Raw genomic sequence first — 23,466 nt, 5'->3', positions numbered from 1 at the left:
TAGCTGATCTGGAATCAGACAAGTATTAGACTCATGCAAGATGCAGTTATGAATGTGAGGAAGGAGAAAAAAGTGTTAGAATCTTCCCTTTCTAGTCTGAGCAAGCAGTACTGTGTAACATCACCCTGAATCTCCTCCTGCTACGTGATACAGTTCTAACTTCACTCTTCAGGAGACACAAGATATGTGCAACTTCAGTGATAATGCATCACATAGTAGTGGTAATTAGATTCTCCAAAGGCAACAGATACAAACCAAAGTATTTGAAGAAGAGGAGCAACAGGTATACAAGGTTTTATACAACAGTAATTTCATCTTGCAAATTTAGAGCTAATCTTCATTTCAACAGCAGTTCTGCAGATAATACTTTAATGGTCTGTTGTAATCCTACCTCATCTTTCATACTGATCTTCCTAATAGATGGGCAATTGCAAGGGCCAATGTGCAGTCCTCCCATCACCAGACATTTAGTACTGCTATTTGTGACAGGGAAGAATTTGTGTTGAACAAGCAAACTGAGTAAGTCAGAACGTTTTTCACCCTTTCCACTCTAAATAAACAACAGGTGTTTTTATGTCCCTGCACAGAATCACAGAAGTGCTATTAAGCACATAGATGGATGTGGAAATTGTGAGGGTAGGCAATAATCATCTAGGTCAACTACAGCATAGCTAAATACTGAATAAGCGTAGGGGGAGTATACTTGTTTTGGGAGTGAAAACACTCCTACTCTGAAGTAATTGAATTTGTAATAAGAATTTGAATCATGAACTTTTGTAGCTACAGTCACAGTCATCCCATTGTGTTACTAGTTCAAGAGCCATAAAAGAACTCAAACATTAACGTATAATACTGAATGGACTAACTAGTTCTTATTTAAAGACCAAAGAAAACTTTATATTTAAAGCATTGCTGAAATTGTGGTAGGTGGTTTATAGATAGTGGAACACTTCTCAATGAAAGAAATAAAGGAATAAAAAATGTTGTCTCTATAGTTTTATACATCAAAACACACAAACTATGGAAGCCTTGTGGTAAGGAATCTAACTTTTAATCTGTGACAAGTATTGAATAATACTCTAGACGGTAATAATGAAATCTAGTACTTCAGACCCTGAAGAAAGTAGAGGGGTGTTCTATATAGTCAGCACATGATTGGTACTGATTAAAGTGCAAGTGCTGTACAACCTCAGGTTGGCTCCCAAGTGTGTGTGTTTGGTTTTTAGTGCTCTTGAATCATTCTGGGACTAGTACATCTTGATTTGCAGGTGTTCTTTCTGAATTAATCTGCAGGTTAGGCAGCAGTATTCCTTTATTTATAGTGTTCCTCTGTGTAAGAACAGTGGCTGCCTAGTTACTTGTATCTTCCAAAGTGTGCTAGCATTTTTTATTGTTAGAGTTTACTTTGAATAAGGCTGTAGTCTGTGTTAGCTGGTTTGGGGTTTTTTGGTAGAAATTGGTGGGAGGGGCTTGTTTTATATAAAGTGCTTATTGTGAAGGTGATATAAAATATAACACTTTAGTGCTTTATTTAAGAAGATGAGTGAACAAGTAGAAAAGATTCTAAAACTTTAATTTTTTTTCTAGGGATGGAGTTTGTGGATTGAATAGAGGAAATGGGGTGGGAAAAGCAACCTACAATCTCTTCTTTTAGTGTATCTGTGCTAGCATGGCTTGAACTGTAACTAGAAGACAGTTGTCATCACTCCTAAGAAGTTGTACCATCTGCTTAATGTCTGGTTAGGTTTTTTTAACTGAGGAATCTCTTTAACATTTTAAAAGATGAATTTATAATTCCTAGTCAGGCTGAATAAGTACATCAAAATGGAAACCTGGAAAACAGTCTTTCCTTCAGATGTTATACAGCAGTTAATTTTGTATGCGTATTTTGAAAATACAGAAGGAACTTACTTGCTGAAAGGTTTGGTAGAGGAATTTAGTATAATAAAGGGCAGTTGAGCAAGTCAAAGTTTTGTGCTTTGGGGATCTTTTGTGGTATTGATAGAACATTTGAAGAGGGAGTTCTTTTATTTTGCTTTAGTTTGGGTACATAGTACCACAGAACAATTTATCCCTCAAGTGTTAAAGGTTGTTTCTTTATTTCTGGTACATAGTTTTGATTTTTCTTAGCTGTCAAAATTAAGAGAATAGACTAGAGGGAGAGTAAAATCTGGCTATAATTCATCTCAGATTGTTCATATTGTGCCTGCTTTGTATTAGAGACATATTGATCTAGTTTTCCTTATGCTTAGTATACTATGTATAATGCTGGAGAAAATAATTGAATTTGATATTTATTTTTTTTTTTTTATTGCTGGGGCTCTGGTTTGTCAGTTCAGCGAGTGTAGCCATTGGGCTTCCATTACTGTATTTCCCCTCCGACCCTGAAACAGGCCACATAGAGCAAATCACTGATCCAGTATACGTGTACTCTGCCAGTTAAATGTGTTCAAAGCGTAAAGTGGTTTTTTAATGGAATAGTTGTTCAAGACGCCTCAGTGATTTCAGTTTTTCTCCAAATTAAAAGATTGAATAGTTTGTTTCTTTTATCATAGGAGGAATCCTTCAGCTACCACATACAGTGGATTCCCAAGTTCATCAGAGCGTAGCATTTATAGTTCAGTTGCCAATTTTTTGCTTAAGGGGCTGCTCCCTTAAAGCATTTAAGCTTTGTTTCCTGTCTATGTTTCTCCTTATGTAAAGTAAAAGTATAGCATATAAATTACATGAATTAGAAAATTATCCCTACATATAGGGGGAAAACATGTCTTTCTGAAAACTAAATTGATGAAGCATTTAGCCTCAATCTTTTAACACGTTAGGTATAGCAAGAATATTGTTCTTTATAGTGTGTCACTATTAATTTACTGGAGAGCTTGTATGTATTGTTTCCCATAAGCAAGCATAAGGATTAGTTTTCTGACTTAAGATTTATAGATTTAAATAATTTTTATAAGCATATTTATAATTCTTAAATTTTTCTATTGAAACTGCTCTAGGACCTGATGCCATGCTTGGGGTATCAGGCTAAATTCTGCAGTGCTTTTTGTAGAACTCCTCCTGTGTCTGGCTACAGAATAAAATTCAATATCTTCAACAGTTTCAAACAAGAAGTAATACATCAAATCATTCAGGGTGTAGGTTCTTGCCTACAAGTAGTGACTTCAGTTGAATATCTTCATGAATAGTACTTATCAACTGAAGAAAACTAGTATGATGTGCTAAAGGAAAACAAAATAATAGAAGTAATTTTTGTTATGGTTTTTTCTATTGCTTTGAAAGTTTGAAAACTGACTTTATCTGGTAAATAGTGGTTGCTACTGAGGATAAAGACTTTGAACTATAACATTACAAATAAAATACAAAGATGGTGTACTTCTGCAGGGTTTCTGAGGTCTGTAGTCTTCAGTTTAGGAGTGACAAGGTCAAGGTTTTTTTTTTATCACTGCTGTTTGTTAGTATATATACGGTTAATGTAAAGGAAAGCTGTGATTTTATTTACTTTGTTTTTTTCCACTGACTTTCACATTGACAATGCAAGTGAAATGTAGTAAAGTGTTTGAATCTCTTGCCATTTATTAGATACTAATATATGTGGTACTTCCTACCTTTATGGTGCCATTTGATGACAAATAGGAACACTAATCGTCACAGGGTTTGCTGGTAATGTTTCTGAAGTGGTTTCTCTTCATTATTTATATTTGTACCATATCAGCTCTCTAATTTGAGGCCATTATGATACTCATTCTTCCTTGACTAGCTATGATGTGCAGTAATGATTGCCTGGTTTTATTGCTTGAAATCTGAAATCATTCAAGCACTTACTTCAATCGGTATACTTGTGCACTAGTGTGTCCTCCATCACATGTATTTTATTGATCAGTATAGTAAAACCGCAACCGATTGTAAATACAGCCATTTAAGAGCTGCATGTGTCTGATTTACCTTCTTTTTTTTTTTTAATAGTTTATTTACTGATTTGAAGTTATATTAGTGGTGAGAGATTTAATTTGCGCTTTAATGTACTATGTGTTTGTGTATGCTGGAAACCATGATCACTAATAATTCCACTGCAGCAAGCTTCAGCTTATATACTCAGAGGGAAAGTAGTTAAAAAACCAACCAACCAGACCCCTACAAATCCCTCCCCAGACTTAAAGTACTAAATTTAACCCTTTTTCCTTGTATCCTTTAATTTGAAATGTTTTACTGAGAGCTCTTTCTTTTAAAATTGCCTTATGTAAGTGTTGATTGCAAACTTTGTTTTTGTATGTTTAGGTGAACCTGAAGAGACCGTGCCCATTTTGGGCTGATGATGGCCATTGTTCTATCAAAGATTGTCATGTAGAGCCTTGTCCTGAGGTATGGATCAAATAATATGAACTAGAAAAAGGTTGTTTGGTTAAAAAGTGTGCTAATTTGCAGTGACTAATACTATGCCAATAACATTTATTAATGAGAAGTTAAATTTGAATAAGAGGGTGACAATAAAATTGTTTTCCATTTCAAAAGAAGAAATAGAACCGGAATATTTTAAGGTCTTAGCCAATTTATCAATAAAACAAATAACTTTAAGAATAAGTCTCTTCTAAGCTCTAGCACTGTTTCAGATATAACGTTGAAAAGGTAAAGGAGCAAGTTAATTATTTAAAACCAAATTTGTTTTGACCTCTGCAGGAATGACATCTAATTTGTAGATTTTAACCCAGCCTAATCATTTCTATGAAAAATGTGAAATACGTGATTTATTTTTTGTTTTTAGAGCAAAATACCTGTTGGAATTAAAGCTGGGAGCTCTAATAAAGTAAGTAGTTATTTACTTTCTAAGTTCTTTCTAATTTTATTTTTAATTTAACATTACAATAGCTGTGTGGCTTTTTATTATAAACCTCTAGTCTTGGCATAGTGATGAAATTGTTAACATAACTGATCAGTTTCTATATGTGGCTTCTACGTTTTTGCTTTTATGCATAATAGTGTTTCGTACATAGCTGGTACTGTCGTGTCATTCTGAGTCTGTCACAGCTTGAGAGCTGGTGCAGACTGACTCAGTGAATGAGCAGGGACAGCAGTACAGGGCTGCAGAAAGCCTGATGCAAAATTCTTTGTTCGTTTCTGAGTACAGTGAAAAAACTTTGCTTCTGTATTAATCTTTGAGGCAAGGAACAGGATGCAGTACCTCAAGATTACAACATTTAACTTAATATTTTGCTTCCTGCCCACCTCTTTTCTGTTATCTGCTAGGAACTGCTCTTAGGAGATCCTGCCTTGGCAGGAGCAGATACTTTGTCTTTAGTCAGTGGTTGCAGAGCACTGATCCAATAGCTGTTGCTGTTGAACACTGAAGAATAATGAAGTCTGGAAATATGTTTTGAGACTTGGATGTTGATTCTGTTTGAAACCTTAAATTTAGGATGATATTCTTGGCAGTAACTTTTTCACTTCAGGGTAGGGTTTGGTTTGCAATTCTAGACATGCGGAATGTTTACTTCAGCATCTCAGTATGTTATTTCATCAGCAGTGTCTGCTTCATTCTAGGTCAGATCCATTCCTTGTTCAGATTTTTCCATTTAACATCTATATGATGCTAAAGAATGAGCTCCACACCTGGCAAATGCAAGAAAATTGAGTGAGAAGTTCCTTGTAGAGTAATTATTTGTTATGGGCAAGGCCCCTAACAAGGTTTAAATTATTTGGGTTTTTTACTCTCCTTCACTTTTTTGGCCTTCATTAGGTTCTGCTGTTTTTTCTTGTATTGGTTCTGGCAAACGCATCTTTAAAGCAAGTCATCTTGCTTACTCATCTGAACGGTTCTAATTAAATCCTTTCTTTTTTGACAATTTTTGTGGTATGTATTGTGGTGGTACTTTGCCTCTGTCTTTACTAGCACAGCTGGACCCCAGATCACAGGATCAAGTAGTTACAACAAGACATGGGTCAACCCACCAGTAGTAAAGGAAGGGCTGGTCTGCAGCCTCTTGCAAGGGCTCAACCCCCACAGATCTGTGGGCCTGAATGGAATCCACCCCAGCGTGTTAAGAGAAGTGGCTGGCATTGTTGCAAGGACGCTGTTTATAATCTTGGAAAAAGTGTGGACGTCAGGGCATATCCATGATGACTGGAAGAGGGCAAATGTCACACCCATCTACGAGGGCCCAAAAGAGGAGCCAGGAAACTACAGGCCCATTCGTTTTACTTCAGTCCTTGGGAAAGTAATGGAACAAGTCCTCCTAGAAACTATTACAAACTAAATAAAGCAGATGACTAGAAAAAAACAGGGATTTACCAAAGTCATACCATACTAACCTGATTGCCTTCTACAACAAAATAACATCTTTTGTCAACATGGGAAGAGCGGTGGATGTAATTTCCCTGGACTTTAGCACAGTGTTCGATGCTGTTTCCCAAAGCCTTCTCCTGGACAAACTGGCAAGATAAAGATTGGATGGGTGGTCTGCAACATGGGTAGGAAACTGGCTAACAGGTAGCACTCAGAAAGGTGCTAATCTATGTTTTTTACTCAGACTGGAAGCCTGTCACATATGGGGTCCCTGAAAGATCAATACAGAGCCCCGTGCTGTTCAACATGTTCATAAATGATCTTGATGATGGGATTGAAAGCACCCTCACCAAGTTTGCTGATGACACCAAACCGGCTGATGAGGTAGACATGTCAGATGGGAGAGCCATTTTAGAGAGAAACCTGAACAGGCTAGAAGAGCTGGCTAGCCAGAACAGTATGAAGTTTAACAAAGATGAATGCAATGTCCTGTACCTGGGACAGCGTAACTAGAGAGCCCAGTACATGCTAGGATCTGTGTGACTGGGGAGCAGCCTCGCTGAAAGGGACTTGGGGGTCCTGGTGGACATCAGACTGAGTCAGCAGTGTACTACTGCGGCAACAAAGTCACATTTGGTCCTGGGCTGCATCTGCAGGGGCGTTACTAGCAAAGATAGGCATGGGATAATCCCATACTTGTCAGGCTGCACTTGGAATACTGTGTCCGGTTCTGGTCCCCAAAATGCAAAAAAGATGTGGACAGACTAGAGGAGGTCCAAAGTTGGGCCGTGAAGATGATCAAAGGGCTAGACAACCTGCCCTGTGAGGGAAGACTGAGGGAGTTAGGTCTTTTCTTTCTGGATACCCCATCACAGTATTCCAGTACTTAAAGGGCAGGTGCAAAGAGAGCAGAGACTCTCTCTCCTCAAGAAGTCACATGGAGAAGACATGGGGCAATGGGTAAAAGTTGCACCAAGAGAGGCTTCATCTTGATATAAGAAATATTTTACAATACAACCAATCAACTGCTGGAATGATCTCCCCAAGGATGTGGTAGAGTCCCCATCACTGGAGGTTTTCAAGATATGACTGGACAGGGTGCTAGTTAATCTCACGTGGGCTCCCTTTCCCACAAAAGATTGGACCAGATGATTTTTCCAGGTCTCTTACAACCTGTGCTGTTCTATGATTCTGGGATGTGCATGCACTGCAGATAAGAAACTGTGCAACTTTCCTAAATTCATGCAGAAAATAACAGGAGTTTTGCATCTTGACCACAAGTCTGTCGTCAGAAATGAACTAGTCTTTCTTTTAAAATTTATCAAATTATTACTGTTGTTTGCAATTTCTAAAGGGTTGACCAAAGCCTTTAGCTTATGTTTTTATTTTGAGCTGATTTTGGATATTAATCCTTCATGTCAGTATGTATGTGCCCTGGAGTGAAGGGAAGCAACCAGTTTAGCTTTATATAAGCTATCAGTTGCTTAATGTTAAATCATATTCTGTATTTCTTAAGGACTGTGATAAGGTAGAAATCTGTGTAAAACTAAGGCTCAGTTTGCAAAAGAAAACACACACATACACACAAAAAACCCAACCAAAACAGAGGAAATAGGGTTTGTTTATCTTTTAAGTGAGCACTGATGCTATCTATTATGTTCCAAAAGTATTAGGAGGATTTTTTGAGCTTTAAGCTGACCAATTTAACAAATTCCCTGCTGACATAACCATATCATTGAAGAATAGTGCAATTTAATCTTTAATTCTTCAACTGTTTTCCTTAGAAGTATTCTAATCGTAAGAGTCTACTTTAGTGGATTACTTTTTAAAAAATATTGTAGAATCAGAATTCAGCTCAAATACTTCACTTCTGGCTTTAAAATAATAAAAATTCGATGTCAGCTTGAAAAGCCTCTCTTCCATATCTGTGTGTGTCTAAAGCATGCTAATGAATAGGATTAACTGAAATGTGAGGGGAAATGGCAAAAACTGATATATTTTCTTACTGAAGTGACCAAGAAACTTGGTCTATAATTATGCTTGCGAAATACAAGGTATCTTTATAGCTGGGACACTGCTTGTCTTTGAGTGTTCTTTGACAATTATGTAGCTAGCTATCTGAAACACTTTAGAACTCCATTTAATTAAAAAAAAAAAAAAAGACAAAACAATTTTTGATGTTTTTAGCTGAACTTTCTGTGGTAGTTAAATCCACAGAGTGAAATTAACCTGATGAAATTAATTGAAAAACAATGGAAATAAGAAGTGGTCCTGATGATTTTCCCTGATACTAGCCAATTTCTGCTAAACCTAGAAATACATTTCATGGCACCTGTTCTGAGAGGATTTTATGTAATTCATTTGCATATTAAATATGAACTTTCTTAACAGTATTCAAAAGCAGCAAATAATTCCAAAGAATTGGAAGACTGTGAGCAAGCTAACAAACTGGGAGCAGTTAACAGTACCTTAAGGTATGTTGTGATTTACATTAGTACAAAAACAGTAACAAAAGAGCATTCCATTTTGTCTGTCTTGTTTTTGCAATGTGCTGGTTTTGGTTCTCCGTTCTTTCCATAGCCCATTAGAAAGTAAATGTGAAATGATGCAAGAACATCTGAAGGTAAAGGTGTTAAGTGATAATATTTTTTTTTCCAAAAAGGTACGCTTTTATATGATTTGAAAGAGGTATCTTACAGCATCAAGAGTCAGATACCCACCTTTTTTCAACCTTTTACCAATATCAGTCTTTGTTCTTGATGACTGTGCTGGATTAAGGGATTCTGTCCTGCTCTGTCCCTCTGTTACACTGATTTGCCTGTTTGTGATCATTCAGTTAACCAGATCAGGGAGCTTACAAGTTACTTCTGTTGCTGGCAAAGTTATTTTTAGCTTGGATCAATTCCCTGATCTTATTGCATGGCACAGTCAAGGTTGCTTGGGAGGAATTCTGCAGGATGGTGTTGCCCCCAAGTAGGAAAGTGTGTGTGACACCACTTAAAAAAACTTGCATTCTACCAGATTCCTCACCTCTAAAAAGTAGAAATAGAAAAATCAATTCTTTACTTTTGATGGAGAGGTGTGGTGTCTTTAGGTTTCAGCAGTTCTACCTGATGGAGATGTTGAAACTCTTTCCTGTTGTCTGACAAAATGGGACTGCCTGGTGTGTGGTGTTTTAAACCCAACTGGGTAGAGCCCTCATCCAAGGCTTTTTAGGAGAAATAAGGAGCTATTAACTCTCTTCCATTCCTATAGGGCAAAAAAAAAAAATATCTATATATTGAGTACATGTATGGAGAGCTAAAGAGAATGCCTTTTGTGAGAGTAGGATAGATGATTAAAGTTGGGAGAGAGCAGGTAATGGATCCTGCAAGTGGCAGGAAAAGTTTGTGCTTTGTAGGCAGAGCTCTGCTCTACCTAGCAGTGCATCAGCCCCATGGTTTTGGGTTATTTTCCATTATCAGCTGTAGTTCTTGTGATTATCAAATCTTGCCTGCTAGTAATTAATGGAGAAGTTCCTCGTCTAAGGCCAAATAAAAAATCTCCTATAGTGATTTGGCAGAAGATTAGAAACATCTTGTTATAAAATTGCCTCTGTTTGTAGAATGGCGCTAGTACTAATTTGATCAAACACAAAAGGCTTCTTTTGTTATTTCAAGGTGCTTCACTGCACCCTGGAGCAGAGTTCCCAATCTTGGCTTATGTTTTGCTGTCAGTAGTGTGGCAACAGTAGTTCTGTGCTGCACAGATGCATGGAAGAAAGTGTTCAGCTTTTGGCGCTGTTTTTGTTTCATAGTGTGGGAGCTTCGAAGTACTTGTCTCTCTGGTACCGTACACCTTTGAAAATGCTAGGGGGAGTGGAATACCATCATTATTTAAAAGCCTTAAGACAAATCATGCTTATAGAGTCATTTAGCTTGGAAGGGGCATTTAGACGCCCAATCTCCCAGTAAAAAGCAAGGCTAACTATTGTAGATCTTGTTGGAAGTACAGATTAAGAAAATACGATGATTCCTTCCACCCCTGCAAGTGACAGTTACTAAAATAGTACTTTGAAAACTGTTTAAAGATGTATGCTTCGAAAGTATTTTACCAAGCTCTTTCTGAAGAAAGAGAAGTCACTGCCAGTGCACAGTTTGTTCAAATAATGATGGTGAAATCTTTCTTGCTGTCTGATGTTAAAATGACTCTTTAAAGCATTGCAGTTACTTTTTAAAGTATTGCCTGCTTGAATCTCTGTGCTGCTAGCAGGTGGTAACTCCGTATATTCTCAAGTGTCAGATACAGTAATTCAGAATTCAGTTCCAAGTTAACTACTATATGTGGATTGTGTTTCTTTTGGTAGCTCTTATTAATGTTGTTTATTTAAAAGTTTAAAATAAAATGTATTTTCTTCCCCTCAGTAACCAAAGTAAGGAGGCTTTCATTGACTGGGCAAGATACGATGATTCACAGGATCATTTTTGTGAACTTGATGGTAAAATGTTTAAGCTTTTTCAGAGTGTTTGTTTTATTTGCTGTCTCTTAAAAAACACAGAAGATTATATTTTCCCTGCAAATAACTATTTTTAAAAAGTTTTATTTTTGTGCTAAACGGAGATGTGATGGTTCATGTAATTTTACATGCAAAGACTGCAACTTTTTACAAGGAACATTTGACAGTCTACGAAGTGCAGATTCACTGTGACCCCCTGTTAGTATACTGGACAGGAGAGTTATGGAAATAAAGGAGGAGGTAAATGGGAGAAGTTTTGCATATATTTTTCTTTAAAGAGCTGCTGCTCACAAAAGAGTTGCACCTAGCACAAATATTAGACAAATTACTTGCACCTGATTCACTTTCTTACTACTTTATTATTTTTGTTGCTATTCTACTGTCTATGCTTGGACTGAGTTTGTTCCTCTTCCAGCCTTGCTATGTTTTGAAATGATCCGTGCGCTAAATTCACCCTTATTTGTAACAACTTTCTTATTGCTACAACATTAGGATACTAGATTGTGTCTTCCCTCTGCTCCACAGATGTGAGTCCTTTTACTTGCTTGTAACATTCAAAGCTCAAAGGAATGTTTTTCAGATAACCATGAGAATTGCCAAGTTTAGGAATGACTGCCAAAGGCCTTTTCAATAAATACCTTAGAAAGTGTTCTATGCTAGGAAGATTTAGAGCATAATGCAAGAAGTTTTAATCTATCTTTAGTCTAATGTTTGGTGTCACCTGAGAAAGTAGCAGCTGTAGTGGACGGTGGATGTATCAACTGCGGTTCTCTTTCAGCACTTCTGCTGCGTCTGATGTGTGAAAATTTTCTGTATAAGCTGTGACTGTAATAAATACTCGAAGAGCGTAATTGTAGATGTGAACTGTTATATGCAGGAAGCTGCTGTTGTCTCTACTATCTTCAAGCTGCTTACTTGCTTAAGAGGACTCAGTTAGCAAAGGTATAGTTTAGGAGCATCTCTCCTAGTAGTAATACCAATTTAAGTAGTTCCTGATTCTACCTCCATCTCTCCTTACGACATGTCCTAGTGAAGGAGGATATACTGCTACCAGCCGTGTTCTTCGAGTGCTTTTATTTTTTTTTTGTGCTCTAGTATGCATCTTTCTGCATGGTAAGCTGATTCAGCTTACTTGAACAGCAGGAAAGTAAGTTGACATCTCTCTCCCATCTCCCAGATTGTTGTGATGGGACTGGCTTATCAGGTGAATTTGTGAGCTGGAGCAGGGAGAGGCGAGAGAGAATAACTTTACTCAGGGGAGGTAAAAACTCTTGTTTTCTTCCTCTTCTTTCTTCCTGGTGGTGAGAGAGCTCTTAATTCACTCAACTGTAGCACGAAGCTGTATCACCAGTTTTTTACTTTTCACTAGCTTTTCATTGGGCTTAATGCTAAACTAGATAAGGGAATTGATCTAGCTGAAAAAAACTACATAACCCAGGTCAGCTTTCTGTACTTCTGTTGCACTGCCCCATAGATTCAGTTGTATATGGGTTACAAGAAGAAAAAGTGGAGACCTGAAGTGACCAGGAAGTGTAGGAACTGCTTAGGTTAGCCATGCCATCAAAGAAATAAATAAAGCTGTAATTTGATTTTGTCCCATCTGGCACTCACTGTGTTGTGCGTCTTGTGTCTGTCTCTTTTCTTTGTTTTTGCTATTGCTGCTTAAGCGATGCTTAACTGCTTGTGCAGAATCATCTCTTCTTTTTAGAGCAGTTTTCACTCTCTGTTTCTGTAGCTTTTTTCAACATCTGAGGAAACACTTGGTGGCACCGCTTGGCCTTTTCCTATGAATAAGCCTCTGGACTACTGGCTTGTATTGTATGTGGGTTTTCTTAAGCGAGAGTTGCTCTTAACCTAGAATTTCTCAAAGAAGAGGGAATTCTTCCTGCTTTGTACTGGTTGTAGCTCAAAACTTAAGTTTCTATTTGTACAGAGTTCTCAAGCAGAGAGAGTACTGTTTCACAATTTTCTTTGTGTATATTGCCTGAATCAGTAGTGAACCTCAGAGATGAGGGTATAACTTGTTGAAATGCTGCTTAAGTAATATGTTTCTTGCCATAATGAACAGAGCATTCTGAAATATGCTGCCAGTTTGTTCAGTTAAGCAATGTGATCCAGACTTTCTACCAGTATACAGGGATATCTGGGGAAAAAAGGGATTTAGCTAATAAATATACAATATGTACCAACTACAAGGTACACTTCTTTGACCTTGTCTTTATTAAGAAGCCCCCATAGCAGTGTACCCATTTCAAACAAGCAACACCCCCAACCAAACACTGCCAGGCAAAAAACCCCTGAATTTGAAGCCCATTTAAAACAAAACACTGTTTATACCTTAGCATAGGGTGAGAGAACACATTGCATGACAAGTATTTATAGTAGAGTTGAAGCCATGTAGAGTGTGTTCAGAGACTATAGAAGTTATGGCCGCACAAGAGACTTTGGAATAAACTATATACTTTTGAGCTTTCTATTTAGTGTGTATAGAGCTGTATTTTTATGCACAAGACATCTATAATCCAATGGGAAGACAGCATAGTATTATATAAGACATATTTCATTATGTGTGACTTTTTTTTAAAATTGGATCTTTTTAAAATGATCAATTAGAATATGTAACAAAAGGTTTCCTATTTAGATGAGAGATCTCCAGATGCACAGTACGTGGATTTGCTGCTGAATCCAGAACGTTACACTGGATACAAGGGTCCTTCTGCTTGGAGAGTGTGGAACAGCATCTACGAAGAAAACTGCTTCAAGTAATTGGGAGGGAGAGGAAGCCTATTTCTTATACCTGTGCTTCATTTTAGCTTAAAACTGATTTTTGTGTTTTCTAACTTATTTTCTAGGCCTCGATCTGTCTATCGTCCTTTAAATCCGCTGGCACCTAGTAGGGGTGGGTCTTGCCTGTTTTATTTTCTAATGCCATTCTTTTAACATAGTGACTATTCCAGTACAAGTGATACAAATAGTAATCTGCAGTCTGTAGGTTTGCTTTCTGCTTTGTTAGTTTCCTGTGTAGAAGAAGCTGTCCATTTACAATAATTAGACTAAGGTTTGTGCTACTTGATTACAGACATGCTTAATCTTATGCATCTGAATAGGCTTATTAATGTCAGATGAGCGAAAGTGGAAACTAAAGTAAATTTCAAACTGTTTAGTGTCACAGTAACTTCTTCCCATCTACACCAGAAAATTAAAGTTCAACAAAAATTCCAGCACTCTTGTATTCTTCCCTTGTCTCTTTATTTTTTCCCTAGTGTTTAATTTAATCACTTCAGCTCACAGTCATCCTAGTGTAATGTAGCTGTACATTTTCCATCCATAATATTTAGTGTATTACAGAAGTACAAATAATGGCATTATTTGAAGAAGGAGCAGATACTTAGGAAGTCTGTTATCTGCAAGAATGTTTAAAAAGAAAGTATGTCAACGTCTTGGGTTTTGAGTTTTCAAATTTAAAATTAAAACTATAACCTGATGTTCCAAAGGAATCGGCTTTCCCATCAGTGTCTCATTTCCCTTAAAAATTAACAATTAGCCAATAGATTAAGTTACAAAACACACCACACATCAGAAAATCAAGATAGCTTTTCATAATTATAAATATTGAGATAATATATTACTTGTATACACAAATAAAAAGAACTGTAAGAGCAGTTTAACTCAGGGATCAGAATTTCAGAAGGGAGCACTGGTCAGGTTGTTAAATAATGTGAACTGAAGGCGACAACTTCCTAACCATCTTTCTGAAGCTAAAATGTAGTTTTCAAGAACATGTGAATCAAATGCTACTAAGATTTCAAATTCTTAGTGACTTTCATTATTATAATGTGTTTAGTCTCAGGTGGTCTTGAGGAGAAGGAAGAGGATGGAAAGTAGCCTTTTTTTGTTGTAGATTACAATAAGGTGTTTTGCACTTTTTCACTGTTTGTAGTAAAGCCTGTGTTTCATTACTGCTTTGCTGTGGAAATTTATCTTTTTAATGCTTATGGAATTTTTTTTTTTTTTTTATTTCCCCTTAAGGAGGAGATGATGGTAAGTCATCTTATTTTTGCTTGACCTGCAAAAATTAAGCAAGCATTAAAGTTTTGGATATCTGATTTATTCACTTTATTGCTATTGCATCAGAGAGCAGGAGAATTATGTTTTTATGCAGATGATTATCAGAATGTTTTTATTGGGCTAACTTTTCATTTGGAGTAGGGGGAAGGAGTGGATAAGAGCAAAATACAGTTCTGTAGTTGGTTCTTATCCTTGTAACAGAATGTGTTGTGATAATTTTATTGACAAGATAACTGGAGATGTATGAATTTAAAGATTCTTTGGTCTCGTCCAGAGCTCCATTGATACTGATGTCAGATCCCTTAAAAGAAGAGGGACAGGGATTTTTTTTCTGTACCTTCTTGAATGTCCTTGATTTTGGGAAGGTGGGGAGAGGGTGGGACGAAAAAGCATTTGCTCTGTCTACAGTGAGACAGACTTTTAAGATTTTTTTCAGTCACCTGAAAGCTCTCAGGCAGAAAAATCTAAGCTTAAGGGGAAACCTTCAGACAGTTAGCAGTCAAGGTAAAGGCTATCAGATGTAATTTTCACCACTAGTGCATATAATCAGGCTTGTGCTTCAATACACTTCTGAATGCCCTGACTGGTAGCTAGCCATGGTCATTCTTGTATTTGTTCTGTTCTGACCCCAGCAGATTTAAACTAACCTCAAAGCTCAACCACTTCAGTGCCCATGCTCACTTTAATAGCTAAAATATTCAGCTTTATTTCCAGATGGCAGCTAACGTTAGTCTGCATAGTAATATAAGGATACTGTAATGTTGAAAATGAATACTCTTCAATTAACTATATACTTTGTATTTACAGGAGAATCTTTCTACACATGGCTAGAAGGTAAAGCCTGTTGGATGGGTTAATATAATGTTAAATTCACTAGAAGAAACGCTGTAGTTTGGGGTTTTTTTTTCTCTCCCCAAATATTTTGAATAGTGTAGGTTTTTTTTTTAAATCAGTTGTGCAGAGCTTCTGGGCATCATTTGAAGAATTTTATTTTTTTTCTTGGTGGTCTTTGGAAAATCTCATTCACTTAGGTGGTCTACTCCTTAAACCCTTCACTGTTTCGTCTTTTATAATGGGGGAGTTCACGTCAGTAACAGTTACTTTGAATTTTCTGCTCATTTTAGGCACATAAGCAGGGATGTGATTATTAGTAACATTGCTAAGATTTTTATGTGAAAACACCTTTCAAAAACATTAAAGTTCCTTATGGTGCTGGTCCCAGTATGTAAACAAACATAAGTATGTGTGTTCAGAAGGCAAAGCAATTTGCTTTTTATTCATATTTAAATGGAATTATTATTACAGCTGTAGCAATCAAAATTGCATTTTCTGGCCACCCAGTGCCATTACATTTCTGTTTAGGCTGTAAAAGTTTGTATCCATCAAAGTCATATTTTTCAACGTTTTGCTCTGTGCATTTAAGTCTTCAGTGAATTTACATTAAAGCTGGGAAGAAATATTTTTGCTGTGTTCCAATGCCATAAGGTTTTCTATGGTTTTTTTATATGTCTTTCTGTAAGGTCACTACTCTAATTCAGTGGTACATTTAATTCTAATTAGGGTGGGTCACAGTATAGTTTTGGTTTCCAGACTGTTAAAATTCAGGAGTATTACAAATTTGTTGTTCAGACAACGTAAGCATCTTATTTTTGTGTGGCAGTTTATCTGTACTAATTGAACAGATGCCTATTTGACTGTATTTAATTAGAACACTAAATTACCAAGTAAAAAATGTGAAACTTCATTCTTAGTAATACTATATAAGAAATAAGAGGTAAACTTTTCCTGTGGTGGATATAAGGGCTTATTAAGAATGCTGAAGTACTGTAATTATAACTCTTGAAAGTTAAACAGTGCAGACTTGCATCACTGAAATATCAAGGTATATTAATTTAAAGACTTTATTTCCAGTATTTAGTTTGGTGGTTTTGTCTTTTGTTCTGCACAGGTCTTTGCCTTGAGAAAAGAGTGTTTTATAAACTCATTTCTGGACTTCATGCTAGCATCAACTTGCACCTGTGTGCAAATTATCTTCTTGAAGGTAATTTAAGTCTAGGTAAAATTGCTTAGTGGAACTTACAATATCTGTAACGTATTTGTTTTGGGTTTTTTCTGAAAATTTTTGTAATATACTTAGTTGCATTCTTTTCCTAATATGCATGTTTTATTCCCCCTGCCTTTTTTTGTCTTTGTGTAGAAACATGGGGGAAGCCTCGCTGGGGACCAAATGTGAAAGAGTTCACTCGTCGCTTTGATCCTATTGAAACCAAAGGAGAAGGACCAAGGAGGCTCAAAAATTTGTATTTCTTATACTTGATAGAGCTGCGTGCTTTGTCAAAGGTTGCACCATACTTCGAGCGTTCAGTTGTTGACCTTTACACTGGAAATGGCCATGAGGATGCTGAATCTAAAGCTCTTTTACTAGATATCTTCAGGGATACAAAGTAAGGCTTAAGATTTCTTTTATCAATAGTTTGGAATTCTCTGTTATATTCACAAGTGAGAGTAGATGACTCCTTGATAGGATAGGACAAGGAGGAGAGTGGAATGAGGAAATTAAAGTAATGGGAGAGAACAAGAGGAATTTGTACATTTGATGGAAAGAGATGAATATTTCTGAGATTTGAATGTACCAATCTTTAAAAAAACAGAAAACCCCAATCAAACAAACAAAACAAAAACCCACACAACACCCTGGGCTATTCCTCGTTTGTTGCTTTTTCTGATTCTTCAGCATAATATGTATGTGATTCATTATGAGAAGGAAAATAGTACAGGTAGTCTTTTCACGATCCAGTGAGTAATCTAGCTTTTATCACAGACTTTAAGCTCTGGGGTTTTAGCCATCCCTTCTTCCTTCTCTTTGCTCTGAAAGGTTCTTTAATCCAGTTCCTCTGCTCACCTTCTTGCTAATTTTTGTGATTGGTAATGTGCTGTGTGGCTTCATTGCTGTCCCTAATCATAATATTGCTAGGTATTTGAGATGTGGTCAGATAACGATCAACTGAAAGACAAACACTAAGACAATTTCAGTGTGTATTAGAAAGATATCTTGATCAGTGAAAATGAAGAGAATCCTCAACAAAACTGCAAATATCGGATTTTAGGTTGCAGTGATTGAATAGTAAAACTGAGAGCATTCAGTAATTTTTTTTAAGAGCTATTCTGCAAAGACTAGGAACTCTGAAAAGTATTTTACACTGATGACATCAGCTGCTCACCAAGCTGGATGGAACACTATAGTTTATGCCAGTGTTTGGTTTTTTTGCATTTTGCCTTTATTAGGTCCTTCCATATGCACTTTGACGAAAAGTCCATGTTTGCTGGAGATAAAAAAGGAGCCAAGTCATTAAAGGTAAAGCTGGTTTTCTGAATGACGTCCAAAATACCTATTTTAGAATGAAGTAGTGTTATTTTAGAAAACTTCTCTACCTACCAGAAGTATACTGTCAAGAGTAGGAAAGGCAGGGGTAAAAACTAGCAGAATTGTATCCAAGGTCTCTTACTCTACTTCGTAGTAAATGAATGCAAGGTGGTGTCCTGAGCCCAGCAGACTGAAACCTCTGTTTTAGTGCCGTGGGTCTGCCGTCAGGACTGTGGTGAGGCAAATGAGCTGAATTGGTATTACCAGTAAATGCAATGGTGTTTTTTAAATAGAGTATGTTTCACATAGGCATCTGAAAAAAACCCCTGACGACCAACCCGGTGACGTTTGCTTAAAAAACAGATGCTTTATATAGTATAATATAATGTAATATAATATTATACTTAACCTTAGAAAGGCATAGTTCCCAAACATGGGAACTTAATGTGAATGCTGTTACTGCATTTAGTAGCTTCCAGTGTTAACATGCTGGTGTTCAGATTGGTATGCACTACAATTCCACAGTTGGAGCGTGGCTCAGTAATAAAGGTCTGTTTTAATACTTACTAACACTTTTAATACTTATTTCAGTAGTAGTATGGAATTTCTTCAGCATTAGAAAGAATGCTATTAGAAAGGTACTAGTAGTTTAGCAGTTCAGCTAGTGTGTTTCTGATCTTAAATATTTAATTGAGATCATCTTAATTAGTTCTGTGCTGTGCTTGCTTCCACTTTGACTGAAGCTACAAAGCAACAATCTACCCATAGCTTTGGACAGGAAATGTCCTTTGTGAATTGTAACTTGCCTGTTTGTCAAAAAGATAGTTGATTCAAAAGGGATTTGAATAATGGTAGAAAAATTGGGCAGGGACACAGATACAGTACTTGCATCTCAGAAAATTTTGAGCAAGTTCCTAGAAACTCAGTGTACCGCATCCATGCGTTACTCTGCATGTCCCGTATTTGTGGGGTTTCTTTTTGAGGAATTAATTATTAACAGTGGCTTGGAAACAAAATTCTGGGTTTATGTGGACCTTTATGGCCTGACCACATATGGTAATGGTTTTGTTCAGTTTTGGTAACAAAGAATTGGTATTTTAGTGGTACTATGTTAGCTAACCTTCTGTTTTTGTAAAGCTAAGAGACCTTTTAAGTTAGTGTTGTTTTCTTACTTTGTTTTTAACTGATAGGAAGAATTCAGATTGCATTTCAAGAACATATCCCGCATAATGGATTGTGTTGGATGTGATAAATGCAGGCTGTGGGGCAAACTGCAGGTATAGTTTACTTTATGTGTGTGTGCGTGGCAAGGGGGGGAGGTTAGAAGATAAGCATCTGTTTCAGTTTGGCAGGCTGCCTCTTACTTTAGCATTCAGACTTTCTGCACATGGTTGGTCTTTGCTATCCTTACCTATATATTAAAAATGGACATATGTTTAGTTCACTGTTCAACCAATTTGTTTTAAAAAGTATTTATTTTGTTTAGTCTACAGCTGTTTAGTTTAGTAAAAGGTATATTTTGTAGTCTCTGAGAAAACTGTATTTAGAGAAGATGCTTCATGGCAAAGTCTTACTGGCAGTCAGTATCTTATCTGTATTCAGTGATCAGGTGAGCCTTGTAGAAACACCTGTGGGAAGCCTTCCTGGCTTGCACTTGGTTAATTGTTAGAAAATTCAGTGTGAGATTGAACTCCACGAATTGAGGCATAAAAAAAAAAAGTAATTCAGATTTTCACAATTGATGCAGAAGGCAGCAAATGAATGCAAAGGTGTACAGTAAAGCTGGAAGTTGAAAAGCAGAATTTCAGTTTCTGGACATCTGTTATTTTTTCAATTGAGAACAAGTTCTTAAAACTCAATACTAATGTCAAGTCCAGATTGGGAACAGTTGTTACTTTGGGGTGCCTACTGTTACTATACTGTTGTATAACATTAAGCTTATGAGAGTTCAGTTTTCAAAGACATTTATAAGATCAAAAATCTGGTGGTCTCTACTGAATTTCCAGAGTTCTGCCTGCCATGTCCTAGTTAATGCTTCTGATCTATTACTGTTTTTTCCTTCTTACACAAAATGAAATATGGCCAGATTTCTTGACCTAGAAAATTCTCTCGCAGCCAGCCTCAACTACTTTTTGTCAAAATCCAATGGTTGTTTCTATAGCCTGATTTAAAAAGGGAAATAAGGAAAGCTTCTTATTTCTGTATAGAAAATGGGGGTTGAAACTGAAATTGCAATGTCTGCCACTGGGGCTGGAGTTGGAAAAAGCAGAAGTGTTGTGATACGTCATAATAAAACCTAGTTTTACACGGAGGAGGGAGGGAGAAGGGAAGGGGAGATCTGATCCAACAGCTTCTGCAGCAGTGGGGCATCTGTAAGGTAAGGGGCGGGAGGCAGCTGGAAGTGTTGTAACAGGCATTTTCATATATATCTGCTGTGGCTGAGAAGAGATGGGAAGTGAAGGAGTGATTTTACTATGTTAAAACATTGGACTTTTCTTCTAGACTCAAGGCTTAGGAACCGCTCTGAAGATCTTGTTTTCTGAGAAAGAAATACAGAGCCTTCCTGAAAATAGCCCATCAAAAGGTTTTCAACTCACGCGCCAAGAAATAGTTGCTCTTGTAAATGCCTTTGGAAGGTAAGTTTTCATCATTTTTATAGTAGAAAAACAGTAAAACTTCAGTGTCAACACTCAAGGTCTGTGGAAAGATGGGATTGTATGTGTAGCTGTAGCTTTTAAAGGCTGAATTATTATTAGTGATATTGATAAAATGAATGCCATCAAACGGACTGTGTGCAGTGCTGATTGCTAACCTTGGTCGTCGTTGTGTGTTGAGATCCAATTCATCTCTTTATCTCAAATCTCATAAATTCCATCTTGTGAAAGCTGGATTTAAATCTCAAACAGTCTTAAGCATTAGACTTGCGTATGTCTCCTCAGTTTTGGGCACTGAACAGAGCTGTTATACCGTTTTTTTTATTTATTTCTGTTTTAAATGTGTGTACATCAAAAGTAGTGAAAGGGAAGAAAAATACTTGGAGATTTTTTAATGCTGTCATTTAGCCCTTAGGCTTTTGCAGTTTTGTGTATAATGTGATTTTGTTGTTGTTGTTAAAACTTTAATTTTGTTTAGTTTTTTGAAAAGAGCAAAAATGTACCCCGTTCAAGTGGTGAAAGAAAACATTTCAATGGCTTTAAAAGATGTGTAGAACTTGCTGTGTTCATCATTCTAGTTCTTCAGATCTTGAATATAACAGTCTGGTCCTGTTTGAAAGAATATAATTAATGTTTATTCCCTCTGGTTAGAGATTTTTATAGATGTTTAATGAAGTCGGGAAAATTTAAAATATATCTGAACTTGAATCCCTGTAGTATAGTATGTAAATATAATGGAGAGTCAGACAGTAGATCTTTTGAGGGAAAGTAGTATCCTAGCTAATCTTTGGAACTGAATTGTGTTTAAAAAACAAAAACAACCAACAAAACAAACAAAAAGCCCCCCCATGGAAGATCATGAGTTGCACTTCTCTTTTGCAGTTGACTTACTAAGACTTAAGGGGTTTTTGTTTTACAGGCTTTCCACAAGTATAAGAGAGTTGCAGAATTTTAAAGTTTTATTACAACAAACCAGGTAATGAAGGCCTTTGCACAACCCCATTAGTGAAGACCATTTACATGACTGCATTGAGCAGAAGGAACTGATCCTTACAGGACTCACATGAACTGATAAAAAGTAAAATCAAATACCAACTTGAATATTTATGTTTAAATTAGGAATGGTTATTAATTAGAAAAGATATTTATGAATGAAATATATAGTTTTTAAATGTGTAAATTATGCCAATTGTTTATTTTTAAGTTCTCTGCTCGCAGTTCTGTTGTACTGAAACTACATAAATTTTCTTTATTTCCTTGTCTTTTTGAGACGGTTGTTTTATATGAAAACATATGTACCTCCACTCTGACTTGACCTGTCCCGAGAGGTGGTTTGCCTCTTGCCTCTCCCCAGTACTGAGCTTCAGTATATTCTGAGGACTGAGTATGCTGATTCTGGCTAACTAAACGAAAAAAAAAAAAGAAAAGGAAATAAGGTTCTTGTTGAGTTCTGACTTGTTACTGTAATAATGAAATTTACTTAAAAGTAGGAAATTTACTGAGCAGAAAATTTTGTTCCATACCAAGCTCCTTTGCATCTTGCTGATATCAACATTTTTTTTCCTTATGTGCTGCTTTTCAGAAAGCTCCTTTTTCTTCAAAATAACTGCCTTGTCTCTGATGCAGCACCGTTGGAAGTGGCTTTTCTGCAGCCCTTTGGCTACCGGCTTTTGCTTGGGGGTATGCAGAAGGGCAGGGGGAGGTGGTTAGTGGAGTGCTGCTAACTGAAAAGCCTCTGTCAGTCAAATCAGTATTTTATTTTCTAGGTTGTAATCACAAATTCAATTTCCAGAAATTGTCTTTTTAATGTCTAAAATGTTAAAATAGCACATTTCAATCTTTGAGCTGTGGAAATAGATTTGCTCTTTATGGGTTAGTTTTCATGCTATGTTAAAAGGTCAGTGCAAAAAAGATAAGAACTCGTTTTTGTATTCACTTTTAAAAGATGCTTTTTAAAATTCATAATCATACTGACATTTAATACTGCATACTCTATCTATGCAAAGTCCCTATCTGTATCTTCTTTAAAAGGATATTCAGCGTAATAAAACGGGTATGTTAATAATGTGACTTTCATAAAATAAGAAATTACTTGTGTATCATTGTCCACAGATGTCAGTGATAACTTATCAGTGTCCAAAACAGAATTCCAAGACAACACTGCTGATGAGTAGCAACCAAATATTGGTTTAAATTTAAAATGAAGTAATTTATTATATTTTTTTTAAACCAGCATGTTTCAAAGTGAAGTTAGGTGTTATGAATGTACGAAGTGCTGGTACGGTGTAGATAAATCTCTTCTGTTTTAAAAAATAAGTCTTCACAAAATAAAGTGCTCTTAAACATTTTTCACCCAACCAGATATTTAATGACCTGTTTATATAATTGATTGCAACTGTGTTGGCTTCCATAATGTGGTCCTTTACAGCTGAGATTTTCTGAAAGCTGGAATACGCTCTATGTCCTTTGTTTCCAGAGTAGCCTCAAACTTCTGCCTGACTGGAAATGAGATGGACTATCCTGCTGACACTTGCTACTATAAAAAATACAGTTTTTCAAGAAAGCAAACCCTCTTGAGTCAAACTGGGATAAGCTAAATGAAAGG

At 36.5% G+C, this 23,466-nt stretch overlaps 1 protein-coding gene across 2 annotated transcripts in view; it reads left to right on the top strand.

Annotated features, from left to right (window-relative positions):
* The window catches only part of ERO1B (endoplasmic reticulum oxidoreductase 1 beta), a 29,466-nt gene extending 6,000 nt beyond the window's left edge, over positions 1-23,466 (top strand). Inside the window, exons 3-16 of one of the 2 annotated variants that reach the window (XM_074162241.1) lie at positions 4,279-4,362; positions 4,763-4,804; positions 8,672-8,754; positions 10,684-10,757; positions 13,417-13,537; positions 13,628-13,674; positions 14,805-14,816; positions 15,651-15,677; positions 16,792-16,884; positions 17,041-17,287; positions 18,129-18,198; positions 19,398-19,484; positions 20,710-20,843; positions 21,781-23,466. In XM_074162241.1, the coding sequence (XP_074018342.1) occupies positions 4,279-4,362; positions 4,763-4,804; positions 8,672-8,754; positions 10,684-10,757; positions 13,417-13,537; positions 13,628-13,674; positions 14,805-14,816; positions 15,651-15,677; positions 16,792-16,884; positions 17,041-17,287; positions 18,129-18,198; positions 19,398-19,484; positions 20,710-20,843; positions 21,781-21,841 (1,182 nt within the window). In that variant the 3' untranslated portion in view covers positions 21,842-23,466. The remainder of the gene's footprint in view (positions 1-4,278; positions 4,363-4,762; positions 4,805-8,671; positions 8,755-10,683; positions 10,758-13,416; positions 13,538-13,627; positions 13,675-14,804; positions 14,817-15,650; positions 15,678-16,791; positions 16,885-17,040; positions 17,288-18,128; positions 18,199-19,397; positions 19,485-20,709; positions 20,844-21,780) is intronic. The other variant, XM_074162249.1, reaches the window with a different exon arrangement.

Source organism: Numenius arquata, chromosome 2 (assembly GCF_964106895.1).
Source record: "Numenius arquata chromosome 2, bNumArq3.hap1.1, whole genome shotgun sequence".
Classification (NCBI taxonomy): domain Eukaryota; kingdom Metazoa; phylum Chordata; class Aves; order Charadriiformes; family Scolopacidae; genus Numenius; species Numenius arquata.
The sequence above is the reverse complement of the archived record's forward strand: the minus strand, read 5'-3'. Positions and strand labels throughout refer to the sequence as shown.